At 33.2% G+C, this 24841-nt stretch overlaps 2 protein-coding genes across 3 annotated transcripts; one reads left to right on the top strand and one right to left on the bottom strand.

Moving 5' to 3' along the window:
* Positions 1-2546: 2546 nt before the first annotated feature.
* LOC109000800 (mitogen-activated protein kinase-binding protein 1) lies at positions 2547-12404 on the bottom strand. 2 transcript variants are annotated; one of them, XM_018977800.2, is made up of 20 exons: positions 12231-12404; positions 11773-11991; positions 11253-11361; positions 10783-11148; positions 10646-10701; positions 8852-9098; positions 8703-8758; positions 8240-8489; positions 7934-8097; positions 7654-7790; positions 7483-7584; positions 6979-7117; positions 6720-6806; positions 6483-6644; positions 5412-5768; positions 5068-5252; positions 4863-4981; positions 4328-4569; positions 3499-3699; positions 2547-3151 (listed from the first exon to the last, which is right to left on the bottom strand). In XM_018977800.2, the coding sequence occupies exons 1-20, from the start codon at positions 12273-12275 to the stop codon at positions 2714-2716; spliced, it is 3681 nt and encodes a 1226-aa protein (XP_018833345.2). In that variant the 5' UTR covers positions 12276-12404; the 3' UTR covers positions 2547-2713. The 2 variants fall into 2 exon arrangements, with proteins under 2 accessions (XP_018833345.2, XP_035544422.1); XM_035688529.1 differs by lacking the exon at positions 5412-5768.
* Positions 12405-19614: 7210 nt separating this feature from the next.
* LOC109000801 (probable anion transporter 3, chloroplastic) lies at positions 19615-24765 on the top strand. Its single transcript, XM_018977803.2, has 9 exons — positions 19615-19697; positions 19823-20273; positions 22369-22595; positions 22914-23262; positions 23349-23393; positions 23649-23795; positions 23979-24116; positions 24205-24238; positions 24330-24765. Exons 2-9 carry the CDS (start codon positions 19845-19847, stop codon positions 24497-24499), a joined length of 1539 nt encoding a protein of 512 aa, XP_018833348.2. The 5' UTR covers positions 19615-19697; positions 19823-19844; the 3' UTR covers positions 24500-24765.
* The last annotated feature ends 76 nt before the right edge of the window (positions 24766-24841 follow it).

Genomic DNA, 24841 nt, shown 5'->3' with positions numbered 1-24841 from the left:
ATATATATATATATATATATATATCCTTGTACACCATTCTCAACATAATAGTATTGATATATACATTCTCGATATCAAATTTTATGTAGTCTTATATATATTTCAATTATTTGAAAGAAAAATCATATCGAATGTGTTATTATAATATATATATATATATATATTTTTTTTTATAAGGAAGGTGGGGGTTCGAATTCAGATTTTTCATTTAGAGAATCAGACTATATGCCATCAGGCTATTAGGCTCTTGGCGGGCGGGCTCACACATACATATATATATATATATATATATATAGATTATAAAAGTAGCTGGTTCAGATCGAAATGGACGATAACAGCCATTGTTGTGCTAATCAAATAATGTAAAGATAAACATGCGCAACCATGCATATAAAAGAGTCCACAAATCTCGCTGAAGCCGTTGATAATGTTGTCTTATAATACGTCTAGATCATTATTGACAATAATTACACACACAAAAAAGTTATTCTCTTTGAGACATAGTTCTTATTAAGATACTTCTCTGCTCTTTCATATTTTACATCGATGGCTAAAAAGAAGATGGGTTTGCAAAATACACGTCCAACAGTGAGAAAAGGTGTGGGGGAAAAGCAAGGCCATCATCATTACATGAGAAAAATGAATGCAAGAGGACAATCTAATTGATGAATCCTTTACCCCACCCACACACACACATACAGCACATACAGATCAGAGGCTTTTTCTTTTCCCAATTTAAAAACAGTGTATAAAATGATAAGCCACTTTAGGCAAATTAGCCTCCATTTTGGACTCAACATGCCCTGTGCTATAAACTTCATTCACATTTTGCTTGCCCCATTATTACAAGCTAGCTTGGATATGTTGTTTTGTTAGCATTTGTGTTACATGATATACATAATATCTAAATCAAAGGTTGATCTTAATCATGCCAAGGAAGAAAATTCGGTGCATACATGCCATAACAGGTAATATATTGTTTCCTATGGATGTCACAAGTGATCACGCCATGAATAAGATCATGATTTTGCCTCATTTGTTTTTGCAGATTAGTTGAGATTAAAGTTAAAAAATTGAATAAAATATTATTATAATATTATTTTTATAATTAAAAAAAATTAAATTATTTATTTTATTTTATGTAAAAATTTAAAAAATTTGTAATAATAAGATAAAATGAGTTGAGATGAACTGTAAAAATAAATGAAGCCGATGTACTATATTATCAACAACGCCATCGTTTAAAATTCATAAAACATATTATCAAATTTAAGAAAAAACTATATTCTTTTTGTATTTACTGTGGTTATAACATATTGTCAAAATTAGATATGGAAAAATATTATAATAGTCACCGATCTTGTACTATAATTTGAGTGGTTATTCAAAGGGCAGGCCTTAATTGGACTACACGTTCCCTATGAGGCTATGTGCAAAGTGGCCATAATTAGATTAATTGTGTGGAATACGGCCACACATGGGGTAGGTTTATCATGGGCCATTGGTAGCAGTCCTAAAATTCCTCATGGTAAAACCTATCATAGGCTTTTGTAAAACTGCATGATTATTCAAGCAGAGTGAAGGAATCCCAAGAAAGATAGATCAGTTTGGAGGAGCTGGGCATTTATTTCGCTAAAGCAACAAGACGATATCAAAAGGGAAAACAAGAGGTTAATTCTAGGCAATAGGCATACATAACTTTCTTAGGGATTTTCTAATATTCCAAACAGATATTTAGTGGATGTTATTCTAAGCGTATAGAGTGCTTCATTATTTCACTGGCATGCCTTGAAACCTACAAAAAAAAAAAGTAGGTTTCTGTATATTTTTAATGTTAGAATTGCATGAAAATCATCAGTAGCAATGGATTTTAAAGGTGAAGGGATAGGGAAAAGAAAAGATGGTCCTTGCTTTTTTTTTTTTCTATTTTTTTTTTCCTTCTTTTCTATTTTTTTTAAGCTAAAGTGCAGAGTGAAGAATTTAGAGTTGGAAAGGATGTATAGATGAAAGGAGAGGGGGGAAAAAAGTGTTCCCAGTTCCCACGAGAAAGATCGAAAATTTTTTATTTTTTCTTTCTGGGAAATTCTTTTAGGCATATGGATCCCAGTCTGTTGATTTCTGTGCAACTTGACCTCCTTTTTCCCTTCACTTTCTTTATTGGCTGACGTCTGCATGCAAGTAGGTTTCATATTTTTGGTCTGGAAGTGATAAAAAGATCATGGCTTGGCTAGTCATTCGTTTTGAGAGCAATGCTACTGATCTCATCGTCAATCTTCATATATACTTTGAATCGTTGATTTTAATCACTTACATGAAAAATAATTCAAAATGTAATACATCAAGCGACTGAATCGTTGATTTTTCAGGCTGAAAATGGGCTGTGTCAAGGTTCTTACTTCTTAATGTAGCTGCAATTAGGTTACTCTTCCTGACCCATAATTACGACCCAAAACAACAAAAACTGGTCTATAATCTCGCCATCATATAGAGGCTTTCTTTCTTTCATGTCTCCAATGATTTTATATTTTTCATAATTCATTTGAAATATCTCAAGAATGACCACCTTGCTAATCTCATTCATTCATTCACATTAATAATTCAATAAATTTTTCTCATCCCAGCTTCGCTGAGAAGCATGGAAGCAAAGGCAATTCCGTGGTGATTATTTACAAGACTGGAGGATGGCTGGTTATGTGAGGAAAACAGACTTTAGTTAGCTGAGGTTTTCCTTCAGCCTTTCGTGAGAGACTTTCTGAAAACCCACTCTGCTTCCACAAGAATCATTATTCCTAGATTGCATCAATCTGGCCAGTGAATTGACTTTCCCTGTAATTGATTGAAGTAGTTCGGCTGCCTCATCATATAACTTAGCCCCCCTTTCTCCTGAGAACTCTTCACTAGAACCCAGAATTCCTAATGTCGAAAATAAATCAACTGTGTTCTCGGCTGCAGCATTCAAACCGAGTAATGCTTCCTTGCACGCAAGTATTCTTTTCTCAACCTCACTTTCTATGGGTGCACATTTCTTCTGGTCTCTGACTTCTGTCAATTTGAAGTTTTTTGAACTTCCCATGACGGGGCCTTCGGCCAATTCACTTTCTGAGGAGGTGAAACTTGGGCTCGGCATGCTTTGGACTGAGTTCTTCTCGTCCTGCAGTTGTCACCATAGCAGCACCATTAACATACCATGATCCAAAGTTGTCATTTTTCAAGTAATATAACAGTGTTCTCAGAAAACAATATGGATCATCGTGATATTTTAAAAAGCAAATTGAGTTTATTGAGATAGATTTTAAATTACAATCTGCTACCAACTGATTAACAAGATAGCGTTTCATGTTCTTCACCAAACAGACTATCTCAATTGACAACTTTTGACATGCTTCAGGTGGTTTAAAATATTATGGAAAGTCCCCTACTAAATGAAATCTTACCAGACCATAACATAACCTTTGGTAAGTCCGTATTTCAGTAATAGACAGGCCTATTTACACCTACCATTTTCTGTTCTTCCAAGACATGGAATGATGCATCTTCAAGTCTGACATGCATAGCAGCTTCTTCCTGGCAGTTCAAGGTTTTGCCAGCCAATTCTAGAACTGGAGTGCCAAAAAGTTGAGCGCGGTCTCCAAGATAATCCCGATGCACAACATATTTCGTGGAGTACCTTCTCCTCGCTGATGATTTTCTTATCTCTGTCTGTGTAAAGATAAACACTACACATCAGTATAATACTCCCAAAGCTTCATATCAAAATTACTCAAGAGTCAACTTTACAATTTTCCCTTTTCCTGGGCCATCCAACACCGTCCTGAGCTGTCTTCTGTAAAAAATTTCATTCATTCTTTCTTTTATAAGGTATCATTTTTTTACTCCTGTGACTACAAGTTTTCCGGGATAACCTTCCTTTGGATAACTGGTTACTCATATCCAATACACTTCAGAAGTATATAAAAAGAAAAATATTCTAAAGACTAATATGTCATCTTAACCAAACTCCTTTGTCTTGACAAATTTTCAAGATTGAGTTGAGTTATAAGCAATGCCAACAATTTAGAAGTTTAGAGGTGTTGTGTCGAATGTTTACCAGAACTGGATGTAAAACTCCACCATAATAAGAAATTGATAATAAATAAATAAAAAATAATAATAAAAAAAAACTGTAAAAGTTTCTCTGAAATTCATAAGAAATAGTTTAAGATGATATATTGCTTCAAAGATTCAGGACCACTGCCCTCCCCCCACCCCATTCCCATCACTAATAATAATAAAGAAAATTATAGAAAAGTCAGACTTATCAGCTAACATTGCATGCAAGATTACCAACCTTGTGTGTTGTTGATAAACTGCCAAAGTGTTGTCTGAACAGATCACTTTCTTCAGACTCCGTGCCGCAAATCTTAACATCCATATTTACTTGCAATTCACTTCCAGTTTTAATTGAATGCAAATTCTCTGCCACATCACGGGCAACTATCTCATGGCATTTAGTTGTATTATGTGTGCCAAGTTGACCACCATTCTTTAAAGAGCATTGACCATTACCAGCTACCTCATCCACATCTTTTCCTGCAAAAAAGTCATCATTTGAAGAGCAAAAAAAGAACCATTCGTGACTCAGATTATTTTCAATATTATATCTATCTACGTCCTTGTGCTCAATATTCTGAATTTGACTAGACACTTGGCATCCAAAACTGGGGATTTAGTTCCTTTTCAGGTAGTTAAAATTGCCATTGCATGAGAAACTGCCATGTGAACATAATAAAATAACTAAATAACATTAAATTCAACAGGAACGAATGTAAGGGTTCAGCCACACTAAAGTATTATATCATGTGAACATGAGGGTTCATCCTTACTCAAATCTGATGAAGATAGTGTCATATTTGTGTCCATTAAAGTCCGCATCTCAGGTGAATTAAGTAGATCCAGACACACAGTATAAATGGAGCGCCAACGCTTGTCCATGGAAAATATGCTGAAATACAATTACAATACTGTGAGTGTGACAATTAGCTGTAATTCCTGACAATAGAAGAAAGATATAGTCAATTGCAGGCTGACCTAGGAGTTTCTTGAGGTATTGGAGAACTTTCACTTTTGTTAGCATTGGGAGAACTTTTGGGCAAGCTACTGATGCATGAGTCACTGCCTCCCATATTGTGATCAGATAAAATTTGAGCTTCAAGGGACATGGAAGCATATCCATGGTCATCACCAACTGGAGAGAAATATTTCTGGTCTACTTTCTAGCATAGTCAGAGGGAAGCATGGCAGAGAAGGAATAAAATCAGAACCAAATTACAATAACCTGCTAGAGAAGAACTACACAAATATGAATCAAAGAACAGAAGTTTGGCAGTGCCATGAAATCAGAATATTGATGACAAAATTGGGCATGCAAATACCTGGGATAAAGTGAACTTAAGATCACTAGGGACAATATCAGAGATTTTTACTTTGGCCTGTGCCCATCTTGGAAGTCTAGAAATACTAAATTTAAATGTTGAGGTCTCTCGATGCCCCCCACTTTGACAAGGGATTTTTTTTCCTGTCTGGTTGGAGTTCCCCGGCAACAACAGATCTACAGCATTGATTCTGCATTGCTCATCCTTCTCTTCATAAAATAATATTTGACTAAAATCTACTGACTGAGCCAGGCTTGATGGAGACAATGAACCTAAATTTTCCTTCATTTTTTGCAGCATTCTAGAAGACAAAGGAGCAGGCACTTTCCATACAAATATACAACCATCACCACCTACCTGAATGCATCAATAAAATTACAAGCACGCATATGGTGGAAAAAAATGAAAGGCCAACACCAATCAGCTGCTTCACATTTAAAATTTGAAAATTTTTAACACTTCATTATGATCTCAATTGTAACTAAGAAATTTCTTTAAAAAGTGCACGAAAGGGGGGTAGCACAACCCTAGTACATGGGATGTGTACAAGATATACAAATCTAGAATCTAAAATATCAATAAACTCCCACAAATTTGAGTAAGAAATAACTTGGAACTGCTGTTCAATCATTGAAGACAATGCAATAACAAAAACCTCAATTTCAGCATGGGTAATATACACCCCTCAACATATTAAGTTAGTTCCTCTCTCTAAGTACAGATACATAAGGGAGCTACCTTCCAGATTTTGACACCATAATGTGTTTGAAAATGCTCCTTTCAATGTGCCAATAAATCAAACACCAGTTTGAGCATAACCCACAAACCCCAAACAGGCCAAACACCAATGAACACACTTGAACAATTAAATACAAGAATTGGAAGACTAGTTTGCATGGGAGGTGAAGTTTCCTACCCCCTTCATGTACTAATTACGAAGAGTATGTAGCCAGGCCAGGGATACTTTTGAGCTAACTAAGAAGTACAAAGTCTTCACATGGCATTAGCATAGAATGCATCCATCCACATGCTCATGTTATAAGAATCGGATTAAACATAGCAGAAACTCACAGATATTATATGCTTGCAGTCAGGTACGAAGATGACACCAGTTATAACTTCACCATGTCCCATGGCTTGAGCAACCATCTCTCCGCTGATAAAGTCATATACAGAGATGGACTTGTTAGAGTAGGAGCAAACCAGATAGCTGCCGCTTGGGTCCATAGCAACCTGCAAACATTAGTAGCTCTCATTAAGAGGACATGAGGATGGTCTGATGCTTTGCTGACCAAGGAGATATCTCACCTTAATCGGCTCTCCAAAATCTTTATCATGCCTGAATGATCTAATTAGCTTCCCAGCAGCAATGTCGAACGTGTTTATCTTCTTATCCTACAAGTGAAGGTACTAAATCATCAATTCCATATACTGGAGTTCAAAGAGTGGGGAATCTGCCAGTGATACCATGAGGCCAATGAACCAAGTTGAAACTTTATTCACATGACTTACAAGGGACCATTTCTAATTCAATCAGCATATTAAAAAATTTATACTTGATATTTACCTGCCCAACTGTAACAACAGTCTCCGCTGCTGGATCTACAGCCATATCATACACAGTTCCATGAGATGCCATTAGATGATGATGACGCGAAATCATATGACCACTATCCGTTGTAGCAACATCACGAAACACCAAAGACCTGTATGACCATGATCAGCTGTATGGCTAAAATCTACTAGCTGAGCCATGATGTCATACACAATTACAAGTAATAAAGCTTCATTAAAAAGTGCAAAAGGCTTGAAAATATTTACTTTTTCAAGCCTTTTGCACTTTTTAATGAAGCTTTATTAAAAAGTGCAAAAGGCTTGAAAATAGCACTTTTTGACATTTTATAATCATTGGCAAAACATGCAACAAAAAAGATACATTTTAAATGTCGTACAAAACTCAGATACAATCTGAAAAACAAAGAATAAATTTCAGGCACTTTCTTATAACCATTTCACTTTAAGGCTCCAAAGGTTCCATAATGTATATGAAAACAGAACTTGTAGGACATACCTATCAGCACTGCAACTGAGAATCTTACAGCCATTGCAAGCAATCTTAACAGAAGTCACAGCAGCTGAATGATCATCGATACTCTCAATAAGATCAAAATTCCTGACATAAAGATAAGCCTATTAATGCAACCCAACAAACTAGAAATGGCTAAAAGTTGTGCAGTCAAACCTTTTGACGTCATAAAGATGGATCATTCGATCCCGACCCCCTGACACAAGGAAGGACTGGCTATCCATGGCTTCTTCAGAAACTTTTTTGCTTGAGAGGCTAAAGCTCAATGAGAGGATCTCTGCGTCATGAGCACCCTGCCACAATTTGAAATAATTATATATCTATGAAGCACTAGTCCTAAACGTCTGTCATATAAAGCATAATCTTTGTCTCCAAGTTACATTTTTTTTTTTTTTGCAAAAATATTTCAAAATGGAATCTAGGTGCCTGGTTTTACCTGAAAGCAGGTATATTCAGAAGTTTGTAGGTTATAGATATGAAGATTTCCTTCACAATCACCAGCACTGAGAAACTTGCCATCTGAACTAATTGCCAAAGACCGAAATTCTTGAGTGCCAACACCCGCCTCCACAGAATCACGTTCGAAAATCCCAGCACTTACTGCAGCAGGATATGTCAAGTGACAATCAGAAACTATAAGGTTCAGATACTGTACAAATATTGAAATTGCACAAGAGGTTAAAAGTAACCAAACACCATGTTTGCAAATGTAAGTAAAGGGCCTCACAAGCATGACAGTTACCTAAATGTGTTGTACCCACAGGTCCAAAATCAAGAGAATGATGGTTTGCAGCATCTTCTGATGGATCAGGTTGCAAAACAAGATCCCATAACCTTATAGTGCCATCTGCCGAGCAAGTCGCAAAAGAAACTCCACCAGAACAACCTCTTGCCACACATGCAAGAGATGGATCATGCATGTTTTCACAACAGAGACTCTTGATATCCCATATGCATGCAGAATGTGAAACTAGCACACAACAACGGGTTGCCTAAAAAGTTGCATAAAGGTTTAGTAGCAGTGGGCGTGATCTATGTATAAGCTCCAAAAAATAACTCGGGCTAAACTGGAGAATCAAAAATCCATATGAAATATAAAGAAGGAAATCCATATGAAATATAAAGAAGGAAAATATTATCAATGTGGCCTTTGGAGAATGAATGAAAATAAATGGAACATTAGAGCAAATCTTATAATAAATCACCTGATTCACATCATGAATGTCCCATATATAGAGACTATGGTCTTCGTAAACAACAACTGGCCAAGCATAAAGATAGAAAGATTAAGGTGCAAGTTCAGGTGAAATCCCATGATCAAATGATCAAGATAATTTAAAGCTTTAATGCTCACCAAGCTTATCTGAGGTTGAAAACTGACAAGCAATTGCATCTGGAAGAGCAGGAGAAATTTGAACACCCTTTTCAGTAGATTTAGAACAGCAAACGACATCAATTTCTCCTAGGCTTTTTTTGGACTTTGAATATATAACACTTCCTTCATATTTGAGAGTTTCACTGGCTAAGAGTTGTACTATTCCATCACTGCATGCACAAGCAACTAGCTTGTTTGATGCAGATACTGAAAAACCTTTTCGGACCTGAAAAATATGTTTTGAAAGTTGTGGGAAAGTTAGAGAGGATCAAGTGGTTTCCATAACAATTAATGAAATTTTTCTAACAAGTGTAGGACAAACATTCCTGATGATTCGACAAAAGCAACCAACAACACTCTTATGGTTGTCACTTTAGCCTTGTTGGATGCCACATTTGTGGAGGTGTCCATATCAGAACCAAGTTTCATTTCCCAAGTTGTCACCATGTCGAGGACCTTTTTATTTATGCAGCCAACCAAGTATGTACTAATAAGAAAAGAGATTTAAGAAATCTTTGTCGAGACAACAAATTTTTTTTTTATAAGTAAGAAAGATGATTTTATTAATCGAATGAAATAGGCGAAGCCCATGTACACAAGACGTATACAGAAGAAAGCACCTAAATACATTCTCGGAAGTAGAAAATGACAACAAAAAATCATGAAATGAAGCTCCATTAATCACTAGAGCAGAAAACCATTGCAATAAAGAGTACACAAAAAAAATTCTGAATTTCCTCCAAGGTGCACTCCTTGTCATTAAAACACCGTTTGTTCCTTTCCCACCAAATGCACCACATAAGACACAAAGGAACCATCTTCCGCACAACAGCCACTTGGGAGCAACTATATAGCCTGTTCCAACACGCAAGAAGATCCACCACTCTCAAAGGCATCACCCAAGCCAACCCAACTCTGCTAAAAACTCCATCCCACAAAGCCTTTGCCACCTCGCAATGCAAAAGTAAATGATCCACAAATTCTCCATGCTTCTTACACATAAAACACCACTCCATAACAACAAGGCCACACTTCCTCAAATTATCCATCGTCAAAATTTTCCCAAGTTTGGAAGGCACATGGGACCTCCAAATACACTTCCAAGGAAAAGGAAGACTATGCTGAACAGTCAACACCTTATAATATGACCGAACCAAAAACTTTTTACTTCCCATAGGCTTCCAAAACATTCTATCCCTCTCATTATCCCCAATACTCAGGGAATATAAGAAGCTGAAAAAATCTGAAACATCATCAAGTTCCCAATCCTGTACAGCTCTAGTAAAACAGACATCCCACTGCAAGGATCCATTAGAACGGACTAACAAATCAGAAACAGATGTGTGCCAATCCGATACCTTACGGAAAATAGCCAGGAACACCCTATTAAGGGCCTGATCGCCACACCAAGCATCAAACCAAAAACAGATCCCCCTCTCCAACAACATAGTTAACATGTTTAACAAAGCTCTCCCAAGCCTTTCTAATAAACTTCCAAAGACTCATACCATAGGCCCCCCTAGCCTCCTTAGAACACCAACAGGGAAAATATAATGTTCTCTCTCTGTGAATTTAGAACAATTTCCAACAGGGAACTTCCTGTGTCCGTATAAACCAGCTAAGTATATATCATGTTTCTAGGCACATCAAGTTCTTATAAATCAGCTAAGTAGATAGCATGTTTCTAGGCATCCCGGGTTCATATAACCTATTATTCTGAAACAAAAATCAGCACCCCGAGTTTTATCGTGAGAAAATTACAGTCAAACATACCTTTAAATCGAATGATTTTCTCAATGAGAATCCTGAATGTACAAGGCACAGAACACCTGTAAACAATGAGAAAGGAATACACTCGTGAATCATTCCAAAAAACTTGAATGCAGGGGGACTAGTAGATGAAATTCAACCTGTCTCGGTCAGTGCATAAATAGGAAAAAGGTCGCTAGCCTGTTCACCGTTTACAAAACTACCACCACTCCAGAAACGGGACGTAACAGATACGAATGAGCTTCCTTTCTGAGGTCCAAGGTCAACAGGCTTTCCATGGATTGCCAGTGATCCTGTCCCCGCATTTAGGCGAGTCCTTGGAGATGATCCGACTTTCCAGAACTTCAAATGCTTCTTCCCAGCGGTAACAATGAATTTTGCATCTCTTGAGAAGTTAACAGAAGAGACCGCAGAACAAGATGAATTTGCTTTAAGCTTAGTAACCAACGTTCCACTCCGCCAATCCCAAAGGTATATGTATCCCCCAACAGACACAAGATGTTTTCCTAGGAAAAGTATTTCGGACAGAAAAAATGATAAAATATAAATAAAAAATAGCATTTAATATTATAACAAAAAAACCAAGCATAGATTGATTGATTCTACTAACCATCAGGTGAGAAAGCAATGCATGCAACCCCATAGAGATGACCTTTTAATTCAGATACAAAAGCCTGAGAGGTGCAGTCCCACACTAGCACTGCAGGTTGAGGCCCTGACTGGAGAACCATATTAGATGATGCACGTACAGAACATAATAGAAGTAAGTCATATGCAATTCCCAAGTCTGTTCCACATCAATAAGCAGATAAACAAGCAAACATTTTTTTAGCCAACAGAATGATTGATTAAGTATCCATTTGTTTCAATTCAGATCGAATTCCTGAAAACTTGACATTGATGTACTCAATGTTCTTGCATCTCAAATTTGTAACAGGTTCTGAAATTATTCAATGGTCCCATCAGATACATCCCTCAATCCATACATTGGAAGCCCCAAGAAATATACCGACAAAAGTCCTACAAACCATATGGGATTGAAACACGGACACACTATTTTCTAATTTGCAGTAACCACTTCAATAGCTATCACTTTTCTGAAAAAACGGATATTGAATTTCAAAGTGTACCTCTCCAGCTGCGACAAAACGCCCATCCGTTGACATTGCAACACAGCTCAAAGGCTTAGGCAATCGATGAGACACCATGAGATGAGACTGAGTGCCTGAACCCACATTGTAAACCACCACGACACAACCCGCCATGTAGGCAAAATTCGCGGACGAGATGTTCGAAGTCAATCCATTTCCATTCTTCGTCGTCAACCCTATAATCTCTTCCAAAACTAGCTGCAGAAATTGAATAAAAAAAAGTAGGAACAACCGTGCAGAATAGCAATTTAGTTAGGCCCTGATTAAACATAATGTTCAGTAGCAGAGAGAAAAGAAAACGCAAGGAAGCCTTCTGGAAAATTTCACGGTAATGTATTTTTTCTATTCTGATCGGTATTCTCGGAAAACAAACGGAGGGGGTTAGGGTTTAAAGGTGATGGATATAATAAATGAATGAAGAAATGCTGTATGCATACCTTTGATGATTTATCATGTTTCTTGAGCTTGCGATGCGTTTTCATAGTGAGTGGAGAAAGCCCTAATTACAAATTAGAGAGACAGGAATAAGATAGAGCTTCGACTGAACCGAGCGAGTTTGAACTTCGGAGTTTGAAGTTGTTCAGTTCTCTTGGCCGTTACATGCTTTCAGATCTCAGAGAGGCGGTACTTCGTGCAAAATGAAAATTTGGGATTGGGACCCACTACTTACCCCCAACCAAATATAATTGGGACCCACTGGTGGTGGGTCTGAATGGGTGTGTACGGAACATTGATAATCGGTGGACCAACTGAAGTGTAGACGTACACCTTGGTAACGTGCGATAACACATCCTTTTTTAAAAGTATTTTACTAAGGCTAGCTGGACAAAGGTTTAGAGAATCTTTTGAATATTGGGATAAGGTAATTTTAAATAAGTTGGATAAAATTTTATTAAAAGTTAATTTTTAATATTATTATTATTTTAAGATTTTAAAAAATTATATTATTTATTATATTTTATGTAAAAATTTAAAAAAATTATAATTATAATATAAAATAGAATGAGATCATTTTTCTATTTAAATAAGTTCTGAAAGAAAAATAATATTTGTATTTATAAAACATACAAGTATCGCATATTTTTTTTAAAAAAAATTTAAATAAATATGAGATTTACATGAAAAAAAATTATTTTTTTTAATAATAAAACTCACTATTTTAAAAAAAAAAATGTATAACACTTATATAACTGATGAATATATCTAACATTGTTCGGTTTAAAATGACTAAAAGAATGTAATGCATTTTAAAATGTTAAGGAACTTGTACAAATTATTTTTTAAAAATAAATAGTCAAAACATATTATATCAATCGATTTGGTCAAAAAGGAAATAATATGAGTCCGTTTTCCACTCCAAGCATAAATCATAAAAAATTTCAAACCAAGCTACAATATTCTAAACGCCAATCACAATGCTCATCTAATTGATTTTTTTACTAATATACACTTAGAGAGCATAATCATTTGCATGGTCCGACGGCTTCTAAGAAGTCACAATCTCAAAATAAAGCATAGATAAAATATGTTCATAGAGGGATTCTATTAGGTTTGTACAAAAGTTTTGTTAATATATTTGAACTTGAAGCCTTGCCTCTCCACCTATTTTCATAAGCGGTAGTAATAGTGTTACTCTTCTCTTATTATTCATTTACTATTTATAGTGTATTTGAAATTTTTTTATTTTTTTATTATTTTCTTTTAAGTATTTTTTTAACATCCTTAATCATTGAGAAAAAATTAAAAATATATATAATTTTACTAATAGTCACTTCCTTAACGATTAAGTAAAATTTAAATTTAAAAAAATTAAATACAAAAAAAAAGTAAATAAATAGTAAGAGAATAATAATTCTATCATTATCCTTTCGTAAGGGTGAGGTAACATTTTCCTCAATCATGAGACTAGGCTATGTTTGCTTATTCAACCAAAATCAACTTATCTCAAATTAATTATTGATGGAAGCCATTACTTTTTCAATCACTCATAAAAAAATTAAACTCTTCTCAACTTACTTCATACATTTCAACTTAAAAAGCTAAACATATCTCAATCTAAAAAGGTTAAATCTATCTCAATAGGATCTACAAAATAATACTATTCACAATTCAACTCAACTCATATCAACATTCAAATACAGCTAGGCTAGTTTTTGGATACTGGAATAGAGGCAATATATGTAGTGATAGGCTTACAACCTAATCACAATTAATTTACCATTTTTAATAAAATAATATATTTTAAATATTTAACAAACATCAAATCAAAACAAAATTCAAACTAAAATTTTAAAAAATATATTATTTTAATTTGTAGTTGTAAACAAATTGTTAACAACTAGTAGGTCTATCATTTTTTATACATATATATGATTTGAGAAATGCTATTATACTGGCTAAGTTATACAGCTCACTTTGTCCCATTAATGTGGCACTACCATGTAGTTTCATGTAGCTTATTAAAAAAAAATTAAAAATAAAGAATATATATTTAAAACAAAATGACATCTAAAAATACAAAAAGAGAAAAGACTAAAATCCTAGGTTTCCTCTAACTATTTATGATTGTGTTTTTAATGGCTTCGTTTGGAATCTTAAATCATCTCAATTCATTATTTTAACTTTTTCAAATCTCAACATAAAATATAATAAACAATTTAATTTTTTTAAATTTTTAAATAATAATAATAAACAATAATATTCTAATAATATTTTATCATCTCAACTCAACTCAACATCCAAACGCACCCTATTTACCTTCCAATCATCCGCACTAGGGGTAATAAAATGACAATAATTAAAAGACTAGTAATGCTACTTATCATTAAAAAAAAAAAAGGACTAGTCATGCTATTTTGCTTCTTTTAATGGAGTTGGAGGGACGAGAAGGCAGATTTGTGAAGGGTTAGGTAGTGGGGCTTGATGGAAGTGCAAAGCTAGGGCACATGGTGATCAATGTTAGAATGTTCACCACATTCTAGAAAATTCTCAAGTTGAAGGTAATATTTTTTCAAAATCATTGTCATTTAAAGATCCTAACATTTAAGAATTAATAAAAAAAATCAAATTTGTGTTCATATATTGTAAATTGTTCAAACCTGTTTTTGCCACTTTTCTTTCATTGGAATTTATTTATTTTTGAGAAATATTTTTGTCACAAAAGAATTACACAGAAGTAAATCTACAAACTGATATAACTTGATGCAGTACATCAGATTATAAAGTTACTTTTAATATAAAGTAGATATAACGCATCACGTGAAGTTACGTTAATTTATACGTTTATTTTTATATAATATTTTTATATTTATAATAATTATCTTTATTTTTTATACGAGTTTTCATCTATCCACAGCTTTCATTAATTTTTTGCCACTATTGATTTATTTGGAAAACCTCTGGTCTTCCCTACAACAGTCAAACGTCAAATTCATTTCCTTAGTGGCACGGTGTCTTTTTTACCATAATTTCTTTATTATTTTAAAAGATGAACACTTAACTTTTAATAAACCACGCGGTGGTGGTACCATGTAGTTTATTAAAAAAAAATACAAGCACATACGAGAAAGAACAAATTTAGAGTTTGTTTAAATAATGAGTTGCAATGAGATGATTTTAGATAAGTTGAATAAAATATTATTTTTTAATATTATTATTATTTTAAGATTTAAAAAAGTTGAATTGTTTATTATGTTTTATATAAAAATTTATAAAAGTTGTAATGATAAAATGAGATGATATGAAATGAGGTGTGAGTATTTCTGTATCCAAACGATACATCTTAAAAATATGGATGCAAAAAAACCATTTCAACAAGATAAAAGGGGGAAGAAAATTTGTAGAATTGTACAAATTGAGTGAAAATAGGAGAATGTATGAAACATTGAGATGAGCAGTGCTATTTTGTTGTTCGGAGTAGCTCGCTCCAAGTGATATTTTTATTACTATTTTATTTATATTTTTTTATTATTTTAAAATATTTTTTAAAAATATAAAAAAATATTAATATATTAATAGTCACTTTCTTAATTTTGAAATAAACAAAATTAAAAAAATAAAATGCATGAAATATAAAAATGAAAAGATAAATTGAATAGACAAAATAGTACTTTTTTTTTTTTTTTTTTTAATATTTGGATAATGATATCATGCAGTTGTCATTTAAGTCCATTTTTTGTAATTTAGGTAATAGACTTTGAGCCTCTCAGGCTGTATAATTTTCTATGCCGGTAGGTGGAAGCTTTCATCATTATCATATTCTTACCTACCACCTTAAGGGATATTTATTGCAACATTAGTTTTGAGTCCCTCAAGTCTCAACAGTCAAGCACACATTTTCAACCTAGGAGATGGCATTTTAAGTGTTATCCATAAATTTGTGATCGGTCTCAAAGGGCGTGCTAAAAATTTTAAGATGATAAGAAGATGTAAATCTAATTATTTAAATTATATTTTTAACACTCATTTTCACATATAGGCTCATTTTTTCTTCAATTAGTGGATCTAATATTTGGAATATTTAATTAAAAGAAGTATAAAGTGGAGTTAAAGGTCGAATGCAAGACATTTGTTTTGATATTATGTGAAATTATTATTTATCTAAAAAATTTAAAAATATATAAAATTAATTATTTATATTATATTCTTAACCGTCTTCATTGAAAATGAAATTCAATTTTATAAGACTACAATTTATTACTCTCTAAGTTGTAAATTTTTTATGAAAAATTATATTCATCATCTCTATACATCATATTTTTTTTCTCTTATCAAATGTATGGTATATAGATAATGAGCAGAATAATTCAATAAGTTTAGAATGAATAAAACTAAAAAAAGGTTTTAAAAAATTAAAAAAAAAAATAGTGTGTGGTATGTGAAAATAATGAGTAGCAAAACTCTTTTTATTTCTCAACTGAATTACTTTGAATTAGAACTCTAAACAAGTGGTGTAAATCTTGAGTAGTTGCAACAAAATGAAAATGATAGTCTAGTCTCTATATATGCAAATCGTGTTCTACGCAGCACCACCCGTTAATCTCTCCAACCTGACCATAACATCAGCTATCTATATCTATATGTATATATATGTACGTCTGTATGTATATGTACGTGCGTGTTCGTAAGACGCTCACATGATGGCGTGCTACGTGCCTAAGGCCTATCGGTCGTTATATATATATATATATATATATGTTAATTTCCAATTAAGCATCTTTTTTTTTTTTAAGGTGGAATTGGGATTTACATTGGGTTTTGTACGTTTTCTTGATATAAAACATTTTCGTAAGGGTAAAACGTTATGGGTGAGAGAAATTTTATGCAACAATTACTATTTATTTATACATTCTATATTTATAACCTTTTAATAAGCTGTGGGGTGATAAATAGTTATTGATAAAAAGAAATTTTCTCTAATGATCAATGATATAATGAGCAATACTATTTTTTCTAGTATTTATTGGTTTTGAATGTCTAACTATTTAAATAGAAAATCATTTAAATTGTGCAACATAAGAGCTCGTTTTGTTTTCATAAAATTTTTCAACTAATTTTATTTAATTATTATAATTTTTTTTTAAATTCATATACAAAATAAAATAAATAATTCAACTTTTTTAAATTTTAAAATAAAAATAATATTAAAAAATATATTTTTTAATAATATTTTATTTAATTTTTAATTTTAATCTCAATTCATCTCATTTTATCTCATCTGTAAAAACGAACAGACCACGTAACAATAAATAGTCGTTTATTGGATCCCGATGATTGTTCAAGCCTCGGAGAAGATTTAAAATGAGACATTCTTTTTCTTATTTTCGGTATTATATTAAACATTTAACTTTTTTAGCTTTCTAAATTTTAAGATGCAAAATTACGTTTTATAATATATGAATTAATGATGTCTGGTAAAATATGAGCGTATGGAGGTAATATAATTTGAGAAATATTTTAACTACAAATAAATTATATAAAAGTAAATTTATAAAATGACATGATTTAATGTGATACGTTTAATTGTAAAGTTACTTTTATCGAAATTAGATATAACGGATTATATAAAATCATTTTAATTTATGAGTTTATTATTAAATTAAAAAAATTGTTAATTCAAGTAAAAAACAATAACGTATGAAAGGAAAAAAGGGATATAAAAAAAAAAAAGACAAAGCAAAAATTAAAGATGAGTTTATGGCTAGCATACAACACAAGTAATAGATAAGAGAGTGAATGATATGAAAAATCAGTTTTTATTTTTATTTTTCATATGCTTTTCAAGCCAAGTAGGAATAAATTGATCATTTTTCTTTTTTACATTCAAACGTCTATGTATTTTGTATGTAAGTCCTTTCTTTGTATCAAGGTCCGGTTTGAATTAAGAAATTCTTCAACTCATATCATCTCATCATTATAATTTTTTTAAATAATAAAATAATAATAATATTAAAAAATAATATTATAATAATACTTAATTCAACTTTCATATTAACTCATTTTATGTCATTTTTCAATAAATTTACAAGATCATCAAGACGTATATAAAACTGAATCTCATCCCTCCACAAGTATAGGCACAAGATAACAATCCTTTTATTATAGTTTTAATTAGTTTTGCCTAAACTTGGATATAGGCAAAACATTCGTCTCATAGTAACTAAAATTCAAACGGTAAAAATCAACATATTTTAGCCGTGATTAATGTGAAGGAAAATGATTTATACATAATATTTTTTATAATATTTTATATAACTATATTTTAAATTAAGGATATTTTTAAAAATTATATTATAAAAATAATATCATTTTATAAAAATATTTTTATTTTATAATATTATTATATAATATATTATATAATGTGTTACATGTATATCAAATCCTCTTTCAAAGTTAATTTCAACGGTCAAAACCCGAAATTTAACCGATCGCATCGCCGCGCGCATCTCAATCTCGTGGTATTCCCCCAACCGTACGATTTCAACATAAATCAAGTAGAAAATGATCAAATACTGTGCACGTTGGGAAAAGTCGGCAACGCCATTTGGTAGTTGAGGACTTCCTATGACCGGTAATCCGTATCCCGTAGGGGGAAGGTAGCAATGAGCGTCGGTTCCGAGTAGTTGCTCTCGTCGTCGTTGTTGTAGGTGGAGATAAGCAACGACAGCACGTGTTGCCACGTAGAATGCATTTCGTCGTTGACAAACTAGGTTACGTTTTAACTTTAAATTGAATTGAAATGAATTGAATTTATAAATAATAATAAATTAAAATAATAAAATAAGTTTTATAGAGTTTATTTAAAATAAATTTAGATATATTTAAATATCAAGATGAGTTAAAAATATATTGAATTAAAAAAAATTATTGAATTAAGTAATAATTTAATAGTTATGTATTTAAATATTGAATTAAGCTTAAATTTAAATTCAATTCAAATGTATTCAGCTGCTTCTACATTCTAAGGTTGCGTTTGGATGTTGAAGTGAGTTGAGTTGAGTTGAGTTGAGATAATAAAATATTGTTAAAATATTATTTATTATTATTATTATTATTTTGGGATTTGAAAAAGTTGAATTGTTTATTATATTTTATATTGGAATTTGAAAAAGTTGTAATGATGAGTTGAGAGGAGTTGAGAGGATTTTTGGTTCCAAACGAAGCCTAAAATGTAGCTAAGTCATGCCTAACAGAACGACGAGGTTTTCTAAAATGACGAGAGTATCCTTTTGAGACCAAGTCTGAGCGCCTCTGCGGGACTGTGGCCCCTTTCTTCCTTTCTCACCAACCCCGGAACCGAAATGTGTTTTTAATTTTTCAAGCTTTCTTTAAATTAATCCCACTTCTCAAGAGTCGTCAGGACTCCAAAATTCTCCCCCACCAAACATCTCCTGTTCTGTAACCTGGTAATATAATAATCGATGCTGCATCTAAGAAAGTCATTTCGACATCTTCTCCATCAATGCACATCTTTCTGATGGGTCTCTGACGAGTAATATTCCTTTTCCCTCTCTCTGTTTTTTTTTCTCAGAGCGAGAGAGCGAGCAACTCCCATGGCGGCTCCAACATATTCCAAATGTCCTTCGTGTTTTTTGAGCTCCAAGTCCAGTTTTGTCGGCTGTAAAAGAACCCACTTCGGGTTTGAGTCTGGACTCCTCGGAAAACCGGTAAAAAGGGAGTGTTTGTCACTGAGGTATGAAGCAAACACTGGAGGAGGAGTACTAGAGCGGTTGCAGCAGAGGAAGGAGCAGAAAAAGAGATGGGAGGTGAGGTGTGCGGCGGAGGGTATAGAGAGGGGGATGCTGATAGGAAGGAGAGGAAGGGAAGAAGCGAAGGTGACCGTGCCGGAGAGGTTCAAGGTGGTGGCGTTAATGGCGTGCGTCATGTGCCTCTGCAACGCTGATCGAGTCGTCATGTCTGTCGCCATCGTCCCCCTAGCTGCCAAACATGGGTGGTCCAATTCTTTCTTAGGCATTGTTCAGGTACTCCAAAACTTGAATCTCTCTGTTTTTTTCAAGTCATTTGATGTTCATTCATTGGCTTTGTTGTTTCTGTTTATCTGTTTTAGTTGTCTTTTCTCTCAGTTTTCTGAACACGTTTCTTTGTATGAGAATTTGGGACGGCTTTTGCTGGAGAGAGTTATGGTTTTTTCAGATAATCATATCGAAACCACCAGAAAAATTATTGTAAATTTAATGAAAAAGCTTGAATTAATTTACAAATGAAAGTTTCCAGTAGATTAAACTCGTTTTTTTTCTCCTCTTTGTGGTAACTATGAGAATAGTCAGTGATTGACACTTAAAACTACTAAAGATTAAAAAGTGAACTAAAAATAAGAAGATTTAGGGTGCGTTTGGAACATAAACTACTCTCAATTCATCTCAACTCATCATTACAACTTTTTCAAATCTTAATACAAAATATAATAAACAATTCAATTTTTTCAAATTTTAAAATAATAATAATATTAAAAAATAATATTCTAATAATATTTTATCATCTCAACTTAACTCAACTCAATTCATTTCAACATCCAAACTCACCCTTAGGCAGCATTTGAATCTGAAACTGAGCCCAACTGAATTGAATTTTTTATAAATAGTAGTGAATTAAATAGTGAATAGAATTATGTGAGATTCATTTAAACTGAGTTTGAAGTGTGCTTAGATGTTAAGATGAATTTAATATTTTTTATAAAAAATTAAAAAAGATTGTAGATCTCATGTATAAAAATATTTTAAGTTAAAAAAATTATGAATCGTATGTGTAAGAAAATTTTAAATTGAGATGAATTTAATAATTTAAAATTTAAGTATTTAAATATTATATTTAATTTAAAATTAAATGGAACTCAAGCTGAAATCACCAACCAAACGGAGCCATATGATAAAAAAAAAAAAAAATAGCATTGCTTTGGTCTTACTGCAAGTAGAAGTTGTATTTTCGTGTCTTGCCAAACTGCTTTGCATTGAAAATCAAAGTAAAAATATGTGGTGGTTGGGAAAGCGAGTGATCTCTCGTGGGACCCTACTGTATATAGATAGCAATAACTGGAAAGAACCTTTCTTTTATGCTTTTCTCATCTGCTAGCCTTTGAAAAAGGGGTATTTAACTCTGACGCAAACAACGTGGCATTGTTTGTTTTTCAAAAACATCTCATCTCATTTTATTTCATCTCATCTTATCATTACAATTTTTTCAAATCTCTACACAAAATAAAATAAACAATTCAACTTTTTCAAATCTCAAAACAATAATAATATTAAAAAATATATTCTAACAATATTTTATTCAACTTTTTAACTTTAATCTCAACACATCTCATCTCACGTCTGAAAACAAACGAAAGGTTTTCTTGGGGGTTGATAGACCCAAATTCACACTATTTTCATCACATTATTGACTGTATAAAAAAGAAAAAAAAAAAACCTTCTTTTAATACAGTTAATAAATGACACATGAGGAACCTCATGCCTTCTTATGAATGATATTGAAATAGTCTGATCCTGACAAGAAAAAAGGTTTTAGATAACAAATTTCTTTATGAAAAATGCTGCTCTTCCCGCTGAGCTGCTCCAGCTGGGATTTTTTATTTTTTATATTTAATGATTAAGAAAGTGTTTTTAAATGATATTATAAATTTTTTATTTTTTAAAAAAATATTTAAAATTGTTAAAAAAATACATGTGAAAAAAAGAAAAAAAAAACACAGAATTTAATATGGGTAATCGGTCCAAATAGAATAAAACAAAGGAGAGTCTACTAAACGAGCTAACACATGTTAATAGAATTTTCCATAGGGGTAACAAAGGTGTTGTTCTTTTGGACCTGCTCAACAGTCATTCGTGGGTCCATTGTCTAAAATCTGTATTTTAAGATTGCCAGAGGGAGTACAATAGTGGCCACTCTCCTGGATTCATGGTAGGAATACATAAAATCCTTTTATCTAAGCATTTCTTCTTTCTTTCTTTCTTTCTTTCTTTTTTATTTCTTTCTGTGTCTGCTAGTGTTTTGTGTCTAGACGTTGATGTTAGATTGACATCCTAACAAATTTGCTGTGAATATTACATGTTAAAGTCATCATTTCTTTGGGGATACATATTTTCGTCGTTGGTCGGAGGAGCATTGGTAGACAGGTATGGAGGGAAGAGAGTGATCGCAGCTGGTGTGGCTTTGTGGTCTTTGGCCACCCTCCTCACCCCTTGGGCTGCCAATCACTCCACAGTCTCTCTCTTGGCTGTCCGTGCATTCTTTGGATTGGCCGAAGGTGTAGCTCTACCCTCCATGAACATCCTTTTGTCAAGGTAATGCCTCCTTAATTCTAAATGTTTTTTTTTTTTTAAGGACTGAGGCCAATCACATATTTGTGGCCATGTTCAACTTTGAATATAAGATGAGCCAGTTCAATCGGTTGGCAAACTTGCTATTTCCCTCAGCTGAGGTTGAACGATGTAGTAATTTTTTTCTTTTTATAGACGTATAGGCTCCAACTGTGTATCTACTAATTTCTTTGCATAATCTGTTGGTGGTGCAATGCTTTGAGGTGGTTAATAGGCCAGGTTCAAGAAGGGATTGTGCCACCCTTTAGCAATGTTATAGCTGAGCTACTCTAATGTGTTCAGGTGGTTTCCAAACCATGAACGAGCAACTGCAGTGGGTCTCTCCATGGCTGGATTTCATCTTGGCAATGTTGCTGGTTTACTGCTGACTCCAATTATGTTGTCATCAATCGGAATTACTGGTCCTTTCATTCTCTTCTCATCTCTTGGGCTACTCTGGTTGACGACATGGACAAACGGAGTTACAAATGATCCACGAGAAAACCATTTTATTAGCAAATCAGAGCTCCGACTAATCCAAGCTGGGAAAACCGACTCTCCATTGAATGATGGAAAGCTCCCACCCATAAGCCTCTTATTATCAAAATTACCAACATGGGCCATCATACTTGCTAATGTGACTAACAATTGGGTGAGCTGCTTCTCTTTAATTTACTCATTCTCTGTGGTAAATTTTCATAATATTTATGAAGAATCTAAAAATGTTCCATTTTACAGGGATACTTCGTTCTTCTCTCATGGATGCCTGTTTATTTCAAGACTGTATGTAATCGTTTCCTCATTTTCTACACTTTTTACTGCTATTCTATGCGTGAAGTATGTCTGATCTCATATATAAACATCAGCTTATTTTTGCTTCTACCACCTTTTCCAAGTAATTTAAGAAATGTTATTTAAACCCTCCTTCCCCCATGGAAAATAAAAAGAAACTCAAAAACGTTTCCTAGTGTTGACATTGCACTAGAAATAATGGTGGGTGTTTGACACTAATTCTATCCCATTTTCTGGTGTTTTTAGGTATTTAATGTGAACTTGAAGCAAGCAGCATGGTTTAGTGCTGTTCCATGGGGCACAATGGCAATTTCTGGCTATATTGCAGGTGCAACATCAGATTATTTAATCAAGGCTGGATTCTCTCTGACCTTAGTCCGCAAGATAATGCAGGTACCTCCTCTGTTTCCATCCTGTAGTAGCACATTGTAGTTCTGGTACGTGAGAGTTTCCTGCAAAATGGGATTTTGATTTTCTATTTTTTTTTTTTTTATCTGAGTTTAAATGTGTGTGTCTATACATTCTTTCCTCTTATTTAACTATCACTATACTGATGCATGATCTTTAAATAATCAGTCCATCGGTTTCATCGGGCCTGGGGTGTCACTGCTCTGCTTGAATTATGCCAATACACCTGTAAGCGCGGCGGTACTCATCACAGTAGCCTTGAGCTTGAGTTCCTTCAGCCAAGCTGGCTTTCTCCTCAACATGCAAGTAAGTTTCATTTTTTCAGTTATGAGAAACTGTAGCAGCACTAATGCTAATTCAATTCTAACTCAACTACTATGGTTTCTTTGATCAGGATATAGCTCCTCAATATGCAGGATTTCTGCATGGTATGTCGTTGCCCATGTATTCTCTGTCAGTTAAGAAAATGATAGCTTTTCCTTATTCAAACAAATTTTGGTTAACATTCTCCATTAACAGGAATATCAAATTCAGCTGGAACATTGGCGGCGATAATTAGCACAATTGGAACTGGTTATTTCGTACAATGGTTGGGATCTTTCCAAGCATTCTTAACTGTCACCGCCGTGCTCTATTTCCTGACAACCATATTTTGGAACCTGTTTGCTACCGGAGAACGAGTCTTCTAAAATGAAAATCAAACATTCTAGTATCCTTCCATTCGCTAGCATAAGTTGAATTGAGAGTGAAATTTTTTGGGATGAATGGTATAGCTAGGCCGTGATTAGTGATTTGATCATTTAAAGTCCATTCATTTGTATTTCTTGCAAGACAACATTATGTTACTTGCCATTTTCTTTTTTCCTTTTTCTCACCTCTCTGATTGTATATATCGCATTTGTTTATAAGGAGAAATTGCAATCATGTTAGAATATAATATAATATTCTTTCCATCTATCACCTGCATAATTCTTGAAGCATCTATTTTTCTCTGATTGTATATGGTGATGTTACTTTGTTCTATGAATTTC

The sequence above is a fragment of the Juglans regia genome, chromosome 3, assembly GCF_001411555.2.
Source record: "Juglans regia cultivar Chandler chromosome 3, Walnut 2.0, whole genome shotgun sequence".
NCBI classification, from domain to species: Eukaryota; Viridiplantae; Streptophyta; class Magnoliopsida; order Fagales; family Juglandaceae; genus Juglans; species Juglans regia.
This window is presented reverse-complemented; position numbering and strand designations above follow the sequence as displayed.